Source organism: Primulina tabacum, chromosome 18, assembly GCF_025594145.1.
Source record: "Primulina tabacum isolate GXHZ01 chromosome 18, ASM2559414v2, whole genome shotgun sequence".
Lineage (NCBI taxonomy): Eukaryota > Viridiplantae > Streptophyta > Magnoliopsida > Lamiales > Gesneriaceae > Primulina > Primulina tabacum.
The window spans coordinates 31,515,775-31,533,747 of NC_134567.1; the positions used below are offsets into that span (position 1 = coordinate 31,515,775).

Genomic DNA, 17,973 nt, shown 5'->3' on the forward strand with positions numbered 1-17,973 from the left:
ATTTAACTTTTAAATAAGTAAATTTATTTATTAATATAAATATTGAAAAACTAATTCAAACTAAATATTAATTATTGGTTCAAAAAATTAATAAAAATAATATGTTATAATTAGGTACAAAATATATAAAATTCTATAAAAAATTTCAAATAAATCTATAAAAATCTTGCAAAAAAATCTACATGACTCCATATAAACATGTTTATAAATTTATAAAAAAAATCTATCAAATCTATAAAATCTATTATTTAAAAAATTCATTAAAAATCATCAAAACTTCTTGATTGAATACACGCACTGCACTGAACTTGTTCAAACAAAGCAGAATTTCTGCGTTAGGGAGAACGTTTGCTGTGTTTATTCAATGTTTTTTTTCCAGTTGCAGAAGGATAGTTGTATCGATGATTTTCTAATCCAATTTGAGGAACTGGAGCTTTGGAATTAAAGTTTTCCCCGGTTTTAGGAAGAGGTAACAGTTTTATTTTCTTAAATATTTAATATTTTATTTTTGCTGGAGCAACGAGGTTTTAATTGGTCTTTCTGCATTGATCATCACAATTTCAAACACATCTTTTTTATCTCTCTCTTTTGGTTCCGGTTTATCCTCATCTTACGCGCTGGAACACTCTAAACTACATCTAAGATTGGGAAAAAAACAAGTAAGGGTTTCGGGTAAAGTTTTTTTCGTGTTTCCTCGTTAAAAGATTTTATAAATAAATAAATAAATAAATAAAAATATATATATATATATATATATTTTAATGTTTTCCTTGTTCCTTTGTATTTCTTCTATGGTTTTGCGATAGCCTTGAATTTGTTTCTCTGGTTTTCTGGGCTTTTTTTTCTCTGGATGCTAGGTTTAAATTTTTAGTTGAATCAGAGTAATTCAATTGGTGTTTAATGGTTAGAGCTGTTTATGAAGATATTCACATGTTTCGACAGGTGCATGAAGAATTATTATTGATTTTTTCTGAATTTCTTTTCTTTTTCCAGGAAATTGAATCAATCATCGTGGAATAACCAGTACTTATACACCAAACCAGAAATCCAGGAGCATTGCTGAGGTGGTGTGTGAATTCTCTAGACTGCTAACTCATTATGGGTTTTTACTTGTATTCTTGTTGCCGTTCTTAGTTTTTCTGAAAGAAATAGAAAGAAACTCGATACACTGTAGTTGGTATGTGATTTATTGGCTTATTGATCTCTCTTTATGTACTTGTATTTTATGCTTGGCTTTGAATTGATTAGTGGACTTCAAGTTTTGATATTTTCTAATAGCTACTTCTTTATTCATCTGTTGTCTTATTTTGTATAAAATTATTATATCTAATTTCGACTGATTTACATACATTATATTATATCACCAAATATTGGTCAATGAACTTGGGAATATCAGGTCTTGCAATTTATGTCCTCCGCCCAATTGAGTTGAGCCACTGTGGTGTTGAAGAATGTTTCAGTATAGAGTATTATTTTTTCTCATTATAGAATATAGTATAAAAATGACTCTTTTTCCTCTTAGGCACAGGACTTTGTTGATTTATAATTTTTAGTGGTTCTGTTATAATTTTTAGTGGTTCTATAATCCGCCAATGAAAATAATTGATCGAGATGATTATTGAAGGGAAAAAGTAATGCTCTTCTTAATTTTGTGCATTGATTGCTACTGAAATCTTTTCTGTCGTCTTCATGGGTATGTTCCATCACTTTTTTTCCACAACTAATAACCAACTTATTCCAGCCTTAAGCTCTCAATGTCAATTCGTTTCTAACTCAACAGTTATTACCTATGAGGCTATAACAGTTATATTTGCATTTAAATTCAAATTATAAGAAAATAAATTTCCTTATTATTTGTTATAAATTGATAATTGATAATTATTGGTATAGAATTTTATGTTCTTAAACTTAGTTTTCTTTAAATTACTGCAGGACAAAGACCATTCAGGGAAATGCATAGTATATTGTGGTCCTAGCTTTTTAGAAATTATGATGCTGGATGAATTTTTGACTTTGACTGAGATGAATCATGGGCTGACATCCCCCTCTCGAGTCATGGAACTCGTGGCTGTCATGCAGAAGGGAAGAAATGGTACTGCCAATGCTGGTGACACAATCAGGCAGTGTTCGGCACTTGCAAGTACCATTGCTGCTACTGAGAACAAGGATTGTCTTGATCTTTTTATTCTGTTAGATGGAGTTCAATTTATTGATAAGTGGCTGAAGGCTGTTCAGAAGTTCAATAATGACTCAGATAAAATATTTCCAGAAGAGACAATTATTCATCTACTGCAAGCCCTTGAAACACTGCATATGAACGACGGAAAGTTGGTTGCCTCTGAAATCTGGGTGACTGTCGAGGATCTCCTAGTTCATGGTAGCTCTAAGGTACAAGGTAAAGCTCGAGTGCTGTTTGAAAGCTGGAAATTTAAAAGAGATGGTGTTGACTCTGTATCAGTTGAGAAAGTTGGAGCATTAGCTAATGATGAAATGGATGAAAGTGATCATGTTCAAAGGGGTAGTGGATGTTCAAAATCACCTTCGAGATATTCTTCTCCTTCCAGTGATTTTTCTGGTCTGGATAAGGGCCAGGAATCAGCTACGGATGAACAAGTGCCCTCTACAGTTTCTGAAGCTCTTCATCGTGATCCATTTGCAGGTGCATGCAGTTCGAACAAAATACTAGATACCCCGGTTGGGGATGACAGAGCTTCAGATCAAGTTGTTCTACCTCTTTCTAAACCGGCCGAGGGTTTTCCTATGTGTGAGTCAATTGGCATTACCTTGGTGGAATCATGTATTCCAGCTGTTCCAAGACAAGGCATGAATGATGGTCTTGCGGAGTTTCCTAATTTAGAGTCAACTGGTGATTTGATACATGCCCCAATTGAATGTTCATCTGAGAAGTCAGTCTCTCTCGAAGAATCTAACAGATCTGAAAACAAAGCTATGTCTGCAAGTTCTGATGCCGCAGATGCAAATAAATTGTAATGGAACATGAGAACAAAAATTCTTGGGATGAAGGTCCACCTTTTATTGAAATTGATTCTGGTGGAAAAGATGTCGTGGATGATGGCAGTTATGAAAACAAATGCAGAAGTTCATCTCTAGACCTTTCTTGCCAAATTTCCATACAAGTGGAGAGTGGAGCTGTAGATTCCAAAGAACAAGGTTGCAGTTCTGAGAAACCACCAGAAGGTCATATTAGGCAGCCATATAACCTGGACCCTGTGAGTGAAAGTCAATCCCATGATAACGAGGGATCACATAATAAGGTGATGAATATCCTGGAGTTGTCTGCTGAAGCTTCACCAATACAAGAGTTTGTTACTTGCATCGAAAACCCAGGCACGACACAGACTAGTAGCACCACCAAAGATATGGAAACCTCTCAAGTCACCGAGGTTGATATTGAAGAAGCCAGAGCAGGAAAAGGCCTATGTAAATTTGACTTGAATCAAGAAGTTTGTTCAGAATATATTGATCATCTTGGGAATCAAACCGGAACGACATCTATTGTTTATGCTTCAATGGACGCTCCTGGACTCCCTGTTTCTCCCATGCAGTTTGAGGGCAATCGTGACTGGAAAGGGTCAGCTGACCAAAATGATTCTCTTCCTGCATCACCTGATCAAAGTCCTGCAAGCAATGAGGATCTTACCATTGGGGTTATCCGTAGCACTCCAAAGCCGCCCCGAGGATTTTATAAAATTGATCTGAATATCGCTGAAGGTGGAGATGGCAATACGAGAGACCTGTTGCACCATAAACAAGTTTCTGTATATTCTGGTCTTCCTTCTTGGGAATCTTCTATGGAAACAGATTCAAGAAAATCTGAACGTCCTGATTTGGATCTGAATCTTACAAGTGAAGACAATGGAGTTCCATTAGATTGGAGGATAGGGCACCAGTTGCCCAATGAAAATGACTGCCAACATCAGTCTCATTCGTCTTCAGCATCATTGGAGCAGCCTTTAAGCATTATTGATCTGAATGATCAACCATTTTTTCTAAATGATTCTTATGATATTTCCTGTTCAAGTAATGTGAATGTTTCAGGGGGTATTAAAACAGATGAGTCCGTAATTTCCATCTTGGGAGCCAGAGTGAAGGTCGATCCCAAAGATCACGTTCCACAAACGATACCCTTTCCAAATGGCCGAACTCCAGAGCTTATACTTGATGTTAAAGTGGGTAGTACAGAGAGTTCTTTTGCGATTGGATCTGTTCTTCCATACGCCCATTCGTCAGTTTATGGTTACAAAAACGTTGCACCTGTTCCGGAAGTTGCTGCTTCGCCTTTCTCCTCCTCTTTATGTGGATCTGGAGAAGCAATTCCTTACATGGTAGATTCTAGAGGATCACCTGTTATCCCCCAAATTGCTGGCGCTGGTTTCTCTCAACCACTATTCGTATCAAACATGATGAGCTTAATTCCATCAGATGGAGCTGGCCCTTCAGGGAGCAGTTTCGTTCTGAACTCTGGAGCCATGGTTAAAGATGGAGGTAGGGACCCTTTAGTCCTGAGAGATTTCTTAAATTTAGGTCCAATCAGGTCTATGGATGATGAGGTGAGGACTCATACCTTACCCACCGTCAGTTCTGTCGTCAGTGGAAAGCGAAAAGAAATACCAGATAATGGTTTGGAACATTACCCCTTTAGAAATTTTACACCACCATGGAAATAGATTATGCATATCTGGTCTGCTTTTCTTGGAATCAGATTAGGACCAACCAGAACATGCTAATGGTTTTATATAGCAATAGTTATAGCGTAAGGAAAAAGATTTACATCTGACTTCGTGGTTGAGCAATTGACAGAAATTATTTAGTGTCTGCGAATTGAGGGTAATATTTGATTTGGATATACGTTTCTCAGATTATTACACCTGTCAAGTGTCACAGGAACCTTGTCTTGCTCTTTTATATAGCATCATATACATTTGAGTAAAAAATTGTCAAATAATTGTCATTATACAGCTTCTGGGGCTATGGGGGCTGCATTTTACTCTGCTTTTGTTTTAATGGTTTGAATCGATGGATTTTTCTTGATTCTTACTGCTGTGATGGGCAATACAATTTAAAAAATAGTTATTTCAGTAACACAAAGAACTCATAATTCAAGAGTGAATCCCTAAAATCCCCTATATGGTTAGTACAGTAATTTATATTTTCACAGCTGCGTTTTACTTTCTATCAACATGTCATACTCGTGCCTACGGGCTACGATACTATAGAGGGGGTAAAGTCTAGGGGTGTAAAACCTCAGTTATAATTTAGAAAAATCGTTAATTAATTTTTAGAAACCTTATATGTTGAAGAATGACTATGACTAGCCACTCTAATTCATCGTTAAGCTTTGATTAGGAATCGGTGCTGAGACTCACGAAATTTTTTGAGCTCGTATTTCTAAAATTGAAAAATACACGTTCCTTTAAAAAGAAACCCCTTATGTGAAATAACGATCATGTATTCCCTTGCATGAGTTATGCATTGGAATCAGGAAGAAATCGATGAATTTATTGGGAAACTTAACATATCTGCTAGTTTTTTTTTATCTGATAGATGATCATAATTTTATTTGTATTCGAATCCTATTGAGAAATTCACGGTATATCAGAAATTGTTGAATATTATATAAAATATTAAAATTCTATTTTTAATACGAAAAATCCGTTGAACCGATGACTAACGAGTTATGATATGCACACGTATATATTTATCAAAACCAAATCTTTCTAATATGAAATTCTTCATAATATTTATAAGTTGATAACAACTAGTTTAAGAATGATGCTTAATACTTACTATTCGACCGATAAATTTTCAGATAATTGAAATTATTATATTCTATATAGTATTTATTAGTAAAAAAGTAATATTTTTTATCCGAAAACTGTTCGACAGGATAAATTTTCAGATAATTGAAATTATTATATTCTATGTAGTATTTATTAGTAAAAAGTAATATTTTTTATAATTCATCGGGACAAAAATTTATTTTATAAAATTTATCCGTGAGATATTTCAGAAGTATAACAAAAAAATAATATGAAAAGCGCAGTGCCCATTTTTGTGCCCATCCATTATCAACCCTCCACACACGATGCAGTCTTCCCCAAGTCTTCTCTCGGACGCTTCCGGAACCACCAAAACTTCTCCATCTCCACGTCTAATAAACCTGTATCGACCAATCAAAATTAACCACGTGGTAAGAAGTTTTTCTGAACCGTCTGATATTCCACGATGGCAGATCCAAAACAATCAGATTGCTCTAAGTCGTGGCAGCAGGCATATTCCAACACTCTCACTATATAATATTTACTCGTTCACTCACCCAAAATTCGAAAGCGCAAACTGCTAAATCTGACCTGAGATCGAATAGGAATTCGCACAATGAGGAAGTGGACGATCCCTTCCGCTCTCTTCTTGTTATGCCTTCTGTTTGTCCTTCCGGATCAAGGTACTTAAACATGTTTTGTGATTATTTTTTTTATTTTGCTTTTGATTTTTAGCTTCGCTTGTCACTCGATACTTGTTCTGATGTTTAATGACGAGGATCTGGTTGAAATGCATCTATAGTGTTATTTTTTTTTTGGTAATTTTTTGATCTTATTGCTTCGCTATCTAAGTTTATCCTAGCTATAGGACTAAATCGAAACGAGTTTAAGCTATTTAATGTAGTCAAGCATTTAGTAGAATTCTTCGTTAATAGATACGTAAGACGTCCCTGGTTGTTGCTTACTGCGATCGGAGAGTGTTGTTACTCTTTTACTGAGAAATGTTTTGGGTGGAGGCTTAATTCTCCCGTACTATTGAGATTCCAGCTCTTCCGGATAAAGTGGAACAAGTACTGCTATCCTTGAAACTGTTAGTGGTGTTCTGTTGAGTTTTATGTCTAGGATTTGTTTGAAATGATATTGATGTTGCTTAATTGGAGTTGTGGAACTGAATTTCAAAATTTTTAGGTAGGAAATTACATGCAAATGCAGAAATTGATGTGGATGATATTGATGTTGCTTAATTGGAGTTGTGGAACTGAATTTCAAAATTTTTAGGTAGGAAATTACATGCAAATGCAGAAATTGATGTGGATGCTCCTGTTGATCCACCGAAAGTGGAAGATAAGATTGGAGCTGTTCGCCATGGATTATCTACAGATTCTGATGTTGTTAAAAGGTGTTATTATATACTATCGTAATTTATATAAATGCTGTTTGTCACTTTTAGCCTATGAATCTGTATTCTGGTTTGTGATTTGCTGTTATTGTCATTTAGAGAATCCGAGTCCATATCAAGAAAAACTCTTCGTGCGGACGCGGAGAAGTTTCAATTCCAGGCTGAAGTTTCACGCCTCATGGACATCATTATCAACTCACTTTACAGCAATAAAGATATTTTCTTGAGAGAGTTGATCTCTAATGCTTCTGATGTGAGTTTTTGTTGTTTCCCTTTGTTTGATGTTATATACATCAACTTCTGTGGTAAAAAGCTTGTGTTTTGATGTGTGTCTGTTGCTAATTTAGGCACTGGACAAGATTAGATTCCTGTCACTCACTGACAAAGAAATTTTGGGCGAAGGCGATGATACGAAACTCGAGATTCAGGTTAGTGGTACATATCAGTTATAGTTTAATGATTTTTGCTAAATTTTCATTTAGCATTTATAAGGAAGCTTTTAAACATTATGATTATAGCATCGCTGATTCATGGAGCAATTTTTTCCAATGTTATAAAAAATATTTTTTAAAATTTTCATTAAAGTACTCTGGAGTCTGTTAAGTGGCTGTGCATTAGAATTATATGGAAGTCATATTCTGCTTGATTATATATTGACTGCCTGTTGAGTGTTAACATCATGATTGTTTTAATTCTCAACTGTTCAGTGAAGATTTCTTGTGGGGAATTTTGAGCTGTTTGGTCATTATGTATAATGAAAATATTTTCCTGAAAATTAATGGACACGACTTATCATGAACCCAATTAATAAATGCAGATTACATTGGATAAAGAGAAGAAAATACTTTCAATTCGTGACAGAGGTATTGGAATGACAAAGGAGGATTTGATTAAGAATTTGGGAACCATCGCTAAATCTGGAACTTCAGGTGTGTGTATGTGTGTATTATGTATGATGGCTGAACAGTTAATGATTTTACTTTACTTGAAAGCATTTACAGGTCGGATTTTCCTTTTTTTTAACTTTCAATGAGTGTTTTCTATACAGCATTTGTAGAAAAAATGCAGACCAGTGGAGATCTTAACCTTATTGGGCAATTTGGTGTTGGATTCTACTCTGTATATCTTGTGTCTGACTACGTTGAAGTAATTAGCAAACATAATGACGATAAACAGTATGTGTTATAGTTATGCTTTCATATATTTATTAGGTTATTATCATTATTATCAGATATTTTCTTCTGCTCTTTAATGTCACGATTGTTTGAAATTTTGTCTTTCCCAGGCATGTATGGGAGTCAAAAGCTGATGGAGCTTTTGCCATTTCTGAAGATGTTTGGAATGAGCCACTTGGACGGGGAACCGAAATTAGGTTGCATCTCAGAGATGAAGCTCAAGAATATTTAGATGAGAACAAACTAAAGGTAAGTGAATTCATTCTTGGGTGACAATTTTATTTCCTGTAGGGGAATGCATAAATTCATTTGCTTTCCCTTTGTGTTTTTTGGTTTATTGCAATTTATCTGATGTTTCATCATGTAATGCTTTTTGTTGTGTTATAGGAACTGGTCAAAAGGTATTCTGAATTTATCAACTTCCCCATCCACCTCTGGGCTAGCAAAGAAGTGGACGAAGAGGTACCTGCTGAGGAAGACGAGTCAAGTGACGAAGAGGAAACACGTATGATATATCATCTGTGTATTCTTCATTTCTTCTAAATACTTGTGCATATTTTGTCACCTTGTCTAGCTTTACATAATTTTTAAATTGAATTAGTTTCTAGTGGTTGCTCATTTTGTCACCAATTACTGTGCTCCATTAACAGCTGAAAGTAAATCATCTGAGGATGAAGGAGAGGAAGATGATGCTGAGAAAGAAGAGGATGAGAAGAAACCCAAGACGAAGAAAGTAAAGAAAACTACCTATGAGTGGGAACTTTTGAATGATATGAAAGCTGTATGGTTGCGGAATCCGAAAGAAGTTACTGATGAAGAATACGAGAAATTTTATCACTCTCTGGCCAAGGTAGGTGTTTCCAATCTCTAGCGGACCCCATGTAGACAAAGGTCTTTGATAGCAATTATCGATATCAAATTTGAGCGACACTTATTCCAACCCGCAGGACTTTAGTGATGAGAAGCCTTTAGCATGGAGTCACTTCACTGCAGAAGGTGATGTCGAGTTCAAGGCTGTGTTGTTTGTGCCACCTAAGGCTCCTCAAGATTTGTATGAGAGTTATTACAACTCAAAGAAATCCAACTTGAAATTATATGTAAGGCGAGTCTTTATCTCTGACGAATTTGATGACCTACTACCCAAGTATCTGAACTTCTTGAAGGTAAATTCTCTCTATAAAAGCACACTTTTATTTTAGCGAATTTGTGCTTGGTGACCTAATTTTTAAACTATTCGGTTTATATGACCAGGGTCTTGTCGATTCTGATACTTTACCACTTAATGTATCAAGAGAAATGCTGCAGCAACACAGCAGCTTGAAAACAATTAAGAAAAAACTTATTCGTAAGGCCCTCGATATGATCCGCAAACTTGCTGAGGAGGATCCTGATGAATCTTATGATAAAGAGAAGAAAGGTAAACACTCGTAGAATTAGGTACTTTTAGAGCTGGAAAAAATGTATCCCTCAAGTCTGCGAGTCAATCATATGAATGATTATTTGTTGTTATATTCTTGATATTCTTAATTAATTGTTATTTTCTTGATTTCTTAAATTAAACGAAGTCCTATCGCCTGGCATACTATATTTCCAGTTTCTATTCTAATTCGATAAAAAAAAATTCATCACGTGGTTTTTTATACTCTGAAATCTGATGCTGCTGCAGATGTTGAAGAATCTGATGACAGCAAGGAGAAGAAAGGTCAGTACACGAAATTTTGGAATGAATTTGGCAAGTCAATTAAGCTTGGTATTATTGAGGATGCCACTAACAGAAACCGATTGGCAAAACTTCTTCGATTTGAGACGTAAGTTCATAGTTTAACTATAATTTTTTCTTATTTTCTGTGGGGTGGGCAATTTCTATTTTTTTTCCAACTCTGCTGTATGGTACGTGCAGAACTAAATCAGATGGTAAATTAACGTCACTGGACCAATACATATCAAGGATGAAATCAGGGCAGAAGGATATCTTTTATATTACTGGAACAAGCAAGGAACAGTTGGAGAAATCTCCATTCCTCGAGAGATTAACAAAGAAGAATTATGAGGTAGGCCTTGATTTATCATACTGATTTAGTTTGATATTTGCCATCCTTTCTAGTCCTGTAATCCCTGAGAGTGTTTTTTGCTTGCTCTCACAAGGTGTACCCACATTTTGGTTGCAGGTTATTTTCTTCACTGATCCTGTAGATGAATATCTGATGCAATATTTAATGGATTACGAGGACAAAAAATTCCAGAATGTGTCTAAAGAGGGTCTGAAAATTGGAAAGGATTCGAAAGACAAAGAACTCAAGGAGTCATTCAAAGAGCTGACCAAATGGTGGAAGGGTGCTCTCGCCAGCGAGAACATCGATGATGTGAAGATAAGCAATCGTTTGGCTGACTCCCCATGTGTTGTAGTGACATCAAAATATGGTTGGAGCTCAAACATGGAAAGGATCATGCAGTCTCAAACACTGTCAGATGCAAATAAGCAAGCTTACATGCGTGGGAAGAGGGTGCTCGAAATTAACCCACGACACCCTATTATCAAGGAGCTTCGGGAGAGAGTGGTGAAAGATCCTGAGGTATATCGACTCAATGAAAAACTTAGTTTTCTTGTTTGGGATTTCGGCGCTACTTTTACTCAAAGAAGAAAATTTCGTTTAATTTCTTCCACAGGATGAAAGCGTTAAGCAAACAGCACAACTTATGTATCAAACTGCCCTTATGGAAAGTGGATTCATACTCACCGATCCAAAGGATTTTGCTAGCCGAATCTACAGTTCAGTGAAAAACAGTCTCAACATCAGCCCTGATGCAATAGTGGACGAGGAAGATGATGTTGAAGAAACTGAGAGTGAATCCATTGTAAAAGAAACACAATCTCCTTCCAACACTGAAGAAGAACCAGAATCTGATGTGAAAGATGAATTGTAGGTCGGTATACAACTGCTAAATCTGGATGATCTTGTAGAAGGAATCATTTCTTAGAGCAGTCCCTTCTGCCGGGATAGTCCACGGAGGCGAAAAGGTGCCCTTTCAGAGTTTAGAAACTTGAGAGTTCCTTGTTATATCATTTTGAACACCATCACTGATTATTTTTGGTGCTGCTGTATTCAAAATTTAAGTGCTTCATCTTTGCAACGTTGAAAAATGGTAGTTTGTTTTTCTGTTATTTTTATTCACTAGATACACCTCTTCTATGCACGTGTTGATTTTCATACGAAAATGGTTTATCGAGATGGTTCATGGGTAGTTCGATCAAATGGGGGTTTGGGATGATATGCTTAGATTCATAAAGGAAAAACATTAAATTGTACTATATTTTTGTTAACTAATTTCAACTCTGGGAAATTTATTGCATCATATCGATGAAATCTCTGAGTAAACCGATGGCTGACAAGTGGCGGCTGAACCAAACGCACCGCTGCGACAAACTCTGGGCTACTAAATGCGTCGCATGCGGTCCTGCAAACCTGCCCGCCTGCTGCCTGCAACTCCTCCGGACACTTCCAATTAAGATCAGTTATGCACCCCGACGGACCGCAAACACCTGAAACGCCCACCGGTTGGATTAACATTGACAAGTTGTAGGCATCCACGAGACTGACATCGTAGAAATCTTGCTGGCCGGAGCCGATATTGAATTCGGCTAAGGTGGCTGGCGGGTTTGCTCTGGCGCCGTTGCATTCTATCATGTTGGAGCCACAATCACCTGTGGTGCAGCTTCCCAGGTCAGTGGTGGTATCGAATGTACAACCAGTACGTCCCCAAAACCGGCCAGACCATCCAGGTTGAGCTTGGAAAAATCGTGATCCGCCTGGCGGAAGCTGGAAACCAGTGGTTTCTAGACTGGCAGTACCCGCTTTGAGTAATATTCCCGGCCACACTGTGTGATCACACCGGTTTATGATGGTAAATTTAGCTTCAACAACACCTGACAAGAAAAGGAAGAAGAACCCATGAAAAAGGTTCACAATAAATACAGAATTGGACAATTTTGAGTTAGTTTTGAAGATTTAGTTAACTCCAAATCACAATCTTAATAAATGCAATACACGGCTTTAATGGGAAAGAAATGGAAACTAGTTAAGATGCATACCATCTGATATGACAAGAAACGGGAGGATCAGGGTGTATGGGGACAATAGGAAGAACAACAAGAAGAAAACATCTGAGAAATTAATTATATAATTTTATGACTTTGCTATTGCTATAAATAAATTAATGCATAGTTATTGTATAATAAAATAACATTTTTTATTATAATTTTTTAATAGTATATGATTAATTTAATTTGAAATGAAAAAATATTAAATCATTTGTCAGAAGGAAGGGTTGAAGAGGAAAATTATGGCAAGTAAATATGGTAGAATTTGAAAGTTATAGAGATACTTATAGTAGGTTTCACCAACATACCAAATAATTAATATTGGGGCTAACTTTAATATATATAGATATATACTTAACATATGTATACATAAAAAAAAATTATGGAAGGAATAAAGCAGGGGAAGATAGATTAATTTAACTAGGATAGCCAAATCATTATTTGATTTCAGGAAGAAACATCATAGATAATTTTCAAATGTCATGTTTTTGTTTAGACAATGCGTCTCCTAGCTTTTAAATTGAGATCTTACCAAGTTTTTAATTTTTGGTGCAACGTAATTGTTTTCACAAATTTTATAAAGATGATGCCCATTAACTATTTCTGAAAACAATCTCATTTTCATAAATATGACGAAAGAACGAAAAATGTGCAGGTTATGAGATTAATTCACTTCTTTTTTTCGATTTTAGTCATTTCTTATAAGAATGCTGACATGGACGTCCGGGTGGACTTGTTTTTTTCTATAATTTTTATATATAAAATTTTGTCTTATTTTCCAGTAGCTCGATGACTCTATTTGTCAATACTAGCTCAACCATGGTTTTGAAAATTTTAGCCTGGAAAGAAATGAAAACATAGCTCTGCCACTAGACATGGAGACAAACATTGCTAACATGTTCAATGACATGTCACATTATGTTGAAAAATGAATAAAAGTTTAAAAAAATAGATTAGTATTGAAAATATGCTGGTTGCAATAATTGTCCTTGTTTTGTAGAGCGATCGAACTGTGGTGCTTGAGCTGCTGTGCGGTTTAAAAGATTTCAGTTGCACCATTACCACTATCTATAACTTTTGGTAAAGCGAGGCGCTCAATCCTACAATTGGTATCAGAGCCAAGGTCACGGGTTCGATTCTCATTTATTGCAAGGAGTGCAATTATTGGAGAGGGAGATTGTTGTGTGCAATAATTGTCCTTACTTGGTAGAGCGATCGAACCGTAGTGCTTGAGCTGCTGTGCGGTTTAAAAGATTTGAGTTACACCATTACCACCAGCTATAGTTTTTGGTAAAGCGGACAAGCGCGCGGTCCTACAAAATATAATTTTCTCAAACAAAATAGAATCGAGATTTGTCAAGAGCTGTTAGATAATATTGAAATTATTATTTATGTCTAATTCATTAATTATGCATTAATCGCAGGGGAATGTGTACATTCTTCGATGGCGCCTTAATTTCTTATATCGATCCACTGTCTGTGTGTAAAGTTATCTGAATGCTTTAAATTAGACTTAGATTCCTTTAAGTCGGTTTCATGTCCATGGACATCTACCGTTGGTCAAATAAGTGGGATTTGTTTAGTAAACAATGAATCAAATCAAATGCTTGTGGATAAAATAGTCGTCATATGATTAATATTATGATATTCTAATGTAAGCAATTATTTTGTAAATTATAATCTATAAAATATTTTTAAGTACCTACCATATTTATTATCCTAAAATATTTCTATATTTGAATCGAGTTCGAAAATAAAGGAGAAATGATATTTCTTTTTAAAGTAAGTTAAAAACTTTGAAATATTATATCAATACAGTCAGGATGGCCGAGTGGTCTAAGGCGCCAGACTCAAGTTCTGGTCCTCTAACGAGGGCGTGGGTTCAAATCCCACTTCTGACAATGAATGTGTTATTTCCTTTTTATTTTTACTACTCGATGTAATTAATATTTTTTCACCTTTCTACTCTTAAAGCCTCTTTTATGTAAAATAAATGAGAAATGAAAATAATGATAGCTTACAGATTTCGTTTCAGCATCCGAAAATCCCATCCAATGTGGACTTCTATGTCATTGTGACAATAAATATTAAGACAATATTGGTTTTTTTTCCTTTCCTTTTTTAGTCTTATTTTGGCAGAATGCTGATGTGACCGAAAATAAATGACTCATCAGCTGTTAGACTAAAATATCAAACCAAAGTTCGAAGAATTAGTGGTGAAACAATCAGTGGCGGAGACATCAAGTGTCACCAATATATATACACATATGCACGCCCACGCACGCACACACGCACAAAATAAATACATTTGCCCCAAAGAAACTGGGGTTTCAATCCTGTTAGATGTATGTACATCTATTCAAGTAATGAAAATAATTATAAAATAAAACTATATAATATATACACATATGTATTTAATATGTGGGAAGAAATAAATATATTTGGATATGTAATATCCAATATTCAAAATTTATTTGTGCGAGAGTTTCGAAAACGACGTTTATTAAGTAATAAAATAGGTATTTCCATCCATTTAGTATAATTATAATAATAATAATTTTCATAAAAAAAATTATAAATATCAGCTTGTAGCTAACAGTTAACCAAAGCTCATCATATTCGTTCACTGAACCCAATTCACAGAAGGTCCTTAAAATTTGAAAATTGATCTAAAAAATATTCATTTTATTATATCATATTTTTATACTTTTATAAATGAAAAGTTCGTAATAATTTTTTTAAAATATTCGCAAACACTACCATTATCCAGTCGTACTCCAGGCCTTGTAATAAGAAAAAAACAGGTGCCAATTGATTTTATTTTATAACCAATTAAGCAATTTATACAGCACGTATGGTGACAACAAAAATGGGTGTGAAAATCAAAATAAACATGTCTCATCCTAATTTCACAAGCAAAAAAGGATTAAGCTCCCTCCATTAATCTTGATCGTACCCAAAAACTATCTGACTAATTTTTCTTGAGATTATGCCTTTCAATTAATTCGTATAGTATAGAAGACTATTGTGTTGTGACCTAGCCCCGACAAGATTTGTTGGTGGAATATTAAATATGTGAAGCGACAGCCACGACGGCTGCGATGGCACCACCTAAGACTAGAGCACACGTGGACGTTGGAGATCCGCTTACGTCCAACACGCCTTGGTACACCATGGAGCTGTTGAATTCGGATACCAGATTTTGCCCATCCGAAGACGATTTTTTCCTGCAAGAAGGTAATTTTGTGTGAGGATTTGCGTATCTGGTAATCCCGAAAAATATATTTACAAGAAGATATGGCAAATTGCAAGGGTAAAATGGAATTCTGCCCTGTTGACAAATAGCTAAGAACCCATATGCATGAAAAGTAGGAAAACCCCTTTATTCTAATTCTCTCATTTAACAAACGTGATATATGAACATAAAGGGACGGCATGTGTGACTTTACCTTGTGTTAGGCGAAGGGCAGAACGTTACGACATAGTCGGTGCCGCCCGTACACGTGAACGTGCTGGTTCGATCATCGTAGGCGTAGCTGTATGCATGCGGACATGCTTTCTTAAAAATCTGCGAGTACTGCGTCGGCTGGCACACTTGTGGTGACCCGTACGCACCGCTGCAGCAGTATTCATCCGTCCGGAAAGCCTCGCACGCGCTCTTGCACGCGATGCCTTCCCTGCCCAAGCTGCTCACGCGGAGCTCTGATGGACATGAGTCGTCGAAATCCCCCACGCATCGTATGCTCGTACAGTTAGCTCCTGAACCACCCTGTGGAACCACCAGCATCGGGAGGTTGTACCCGTCGACGAGGCTGACGTCGTAGAAATCCAATATTCCTGCATCACCCTGGAGGGTGAACTCCGCCAGCGTGGCGGGGGGAGTCGCGCCCCTGCCTGCACATTCTATCTTCCCAGACCCACAGTCTCCCGTGGCGCAGGAGAATTCTCCCGTGGAGTCGACGCTGCAGTGTGTCCTGCCCCAAAAACGGCCGCCCCATGACGACGGCGCGTGGATAACGTTCGATTCGCCCGTTTGTAGAGAAAAGCCGGTAGTCAAAAGAGGTGCGATCCCCGCGTTGGATAGAATTCCTGGCCAGACCGTGAAGGCACACTTGTTCACAAATTCGAATGTGGTAGAGGAATATACTACTGGAAAACTTGATCGAGTTAGTAGCTGATATTGAAAACAAGATCAGTGATGCTTTTAGCTTTGCATATATATATAAGAATTGTTAATAAAGAATCCATGAGGTACCTGGTGCAAGATAATTTGCGAGAACAAGGAAAAGGATATGTTGTTTTCCCATTGAATTTGAAGACGAGCGATCGAGAGAACAAGTTGAAAGTGGGTGGTGAAGGCATTTTATATTTGGATTTTTTTCACAAATACGAGATAATTAATTAGAATTCGAAGGAAATACACAAACACCAAAAAATAGATATTTCCATGCGATTCTTATGAATTCAAGTTGACCCATCACCATTTTTCTTTCAGCTGGCAAAAGCATCTTCGCCCTTCTATTTTCATTCCAACAAAATTCTAGATATTTCGTCCTTAAAATGAATTTATATTTTGTTTATGTGATATATATATATATATATATAAATACACGATTTTCTTTTAAAAAATTATAATTTTTTTTGGCTCATCTAAAATTAATAAACTCAAATATTTAAGAAGGTAATAATTAGGAAGTTCTCAGAAATTTAATTTTATAATTAAATGTACAAAGAACATTATCATCCAGTAAACTGCCAAACAAGTAGTAAGCACATATCTATTTCTCTTCCATGTTTCAATCGATACTTTATATCTTGTCTTCGTGTGGACTTTGTGCAAAAGAAAAAAACAAAGAGAAATTACATTTCTTCTATTATTAATTAATATAAATATTAATAATAATAATATCACCGGCATATTATCATTATTTTATTACTTTGCGGGGGTCGGCATCAACGAAAAGAACATCAAGTGAAAATAATAGCATAAAAAAATAATTAGTACATTTGTCCCCGATGATATGATATACTCATCCAATTTTCTGCACCCATAACATAAATCAATATCATTAAAAATAATTATAATTAAGTTTATTCTATATTCCTATATACCATTTGGTCTGCTTGACGAAGGTGGGACGAGATATATATTTTTTTATCCATTTCATGTTTGACTATTTTTTTAGTAATCTCAATGGGTATGTCTCTTGTGAGACGATCTCATGGATCTTTATCTTTACAATAAAATGTAATACTCTTAGCATAAAAAGTAATATTTTTTCATGGATTACTCAAATAAGAGATCCGTCTCACAAAATACGACCCGTGAAATCGTCTCATATAAATCGATTGGGCCATAATGATATTAAATGTGAATCACATTAAAAGTCTATCTCGATCCACGAATCGAAGTAATCTCTTTGGGGCTATATTGGGATATTGTCCATTAGAAATTTTTTTGGCCAATTAGTTAGTAATTAGTATATTCATAGATTTAAATACTGAAGTGTAATTTTTAAG

General features: G+C 35.7%; 3 protein-coding genes, 1 non-coding gene and 1 pseudogene across 11 annotated transcripts; 3 read left to right on the forward strand and 2 right to left on the reverse strand.

The window, feature by feature from the left end:
* The first annotated feature begins 315 nt into the window (after positions 1–315).
* On the forward strand, positions 316–5,002 carry LOC142532769 (uncharacterized). Of its 6 annotated transcripts, none has more exons than XR_012816607.1 (4): positions 316–469; positions 994–1,067; positions 1,933–4,802; positions 4,833–5,002. XR_012816607.1 is itself a non-coding variant. In XM_075639211.1 (4 exons), exon 4 carries the CDS (start codon positions 2,991–2,993, stop codon positions 4,686–4,688), a length of 1,698 nt encoding a protein of 565 aa, XP_075495326.1. In that variant the 5' UTR covers positions 316–469; positions 994–1,067; positions 1,933–2,764; positions 2,807–2,990; the 3' UTR covers positions 4,689–5,002. The 6 variants fall into 6 exon arrangements, 5 of the variants coding, with proteins under 5 accessions (XP_075495326.1, XP_075495325.1, XP_075495322.1 ...); XM_075639211.1 differs by having other exon boundaries at positions 1,933–2,764; positions 2,807–5,002; XM_075639210.1 differs by having other exon boundaries at positions 994–1,177; positions 1,933–5,002.
* A 1,156-nt stretch (positions 5,003–6,158) lies between these two features.
* Positions 6,159–11,517, forward strand: LOC142532632 (endoplasmin homolog). The gene is made up of 15 exons (XM_075638961.1): positions 6,159–6,463; positions 7,059–7,179; positions 7,279–7,432; positions 7,527–7,607; positions 7,997–8,108; positions 8,228–8,354; positions 8,465–8,603; positions 8,742–8,859; positions 9,005–9,204; positions 9,302–9,517; positions 9,606–9,771; positions 10,021–10,162; positions 10,255–10,405; positions 10,523–10,927; positions 11,022–11,517. The coding sequence occupies exons 1-15, from the start codon at positions 6,397–6,399 to the stop codon at positions 11,277–11,279; spliced, it is 2,457 nt and encodes an 818-aa protein (XP_075495076.1). The 5' UTR covers positions 6,159–6,396; the 3' UTR covers positions 11,280–11,517.
* Positions 11,162–12,322, reverse strand: LOC142532507 (thaumatin-like protein 1; annotated as a pseudogene).
* A 1,948-nt stretch (positions 12,323–14,270) lies between these two features.
* On the forward strand, positions 14,271–14,354 carry TRNAL-CAA (transfer RNA leucine (anticodon CAA)). Its single transcript has one exon. It is a non-coding gene; the product is annotated as a tRNA-Leu (tRNA).
* Positions 14,355–15,265: 911 nt separating this feature from the next.
* Positions 15,266–16,922, reverse strand: LOC142533898 (thaumatin-like protein 1b). Of its 3 annotated transcripts, none has more exons than XM_075640827.1 (3): positions 16,709–16,922; positions 15,903–16,599; positions 15,266–15,680 (listed from the first exon to the last, which is right to left on the reverse strand). In XM_075640827.1, the coding sequence occupies exons 1-3, from the start codon at positions 16,758–16,760 to the stop codon at positions 15,521–15,523; spliced, it is 909 nt and encodes a 302-aa protein (XP_075496942.1). In that variant the 5' UTR covers positions 16,761–16,922; the 3' UTR covers positions 15,266–15,520. The 3 variants fall into 3 exon arrangements, with proteins under 3 accessions (XP_075496942.1, XP_075496943.1, XP_075496941.1); XM_075640828.1 differs by having other exon boundaries at positions 15,903–16,542; positions 16,709–16,920; XM_075640826.1 differs by having other exon boundaries at positions 15,268–15,680; positions 15,903–16,602; positions 16,709–16,913.
* Positions 16,923–17,973: the final 1,051 nt, after the last annotated feature.

Coding starts and splice junctions, on each gene's coding strand:
- LOC142532769 (XM_075639210.1), top strand. CDS start 2,991: ATGGAACATGAGAACAAAAATTCTTGGGATGAAGGTCCACCTTTTATT.
- LOC142532632 (XM_075638961.1), top strand. CDS start 6,397: ATGAGGAAGTGGACGATCCCTTCCGCTCTCTTCTTGTTATGCCTTCTG. Junction 7,180..7,278: donor GATTCTGATGTTGTTAAAAG/GTGTTATTATAT, acceptor ATTGTCATTTAG/AGAATCCGAGTCCATATCAA. Junction 10,928..11,021: donor GAGTGGTGAAAGATCCTGAG/GTATATCGACTC, acceptor TTTCTTCCACAG/GATGAAAGCGTTAAGCAAAC.
- LOC142533898 (XM_075640826.1), bottom strand. CDS start 16,760: ATGGGAAAACAACATATCCTTTTCCTTGTTCTCGCAAATTATCTTGCA. Junction 16,603..16,708: donor CGCAAATTATCTTGCACCAG/GTACCTCATGGA, acceptor CAAGTTTTCCAG/TAGTATATTCCTCTACCACA. Junction 15,681..15,902: donor TGCCCTTCGCCTAACACAAG/GTAAAGTCACAC, acceptor ACCTTCTTGCAG/GAAAAAATCGTCTTCGGATG.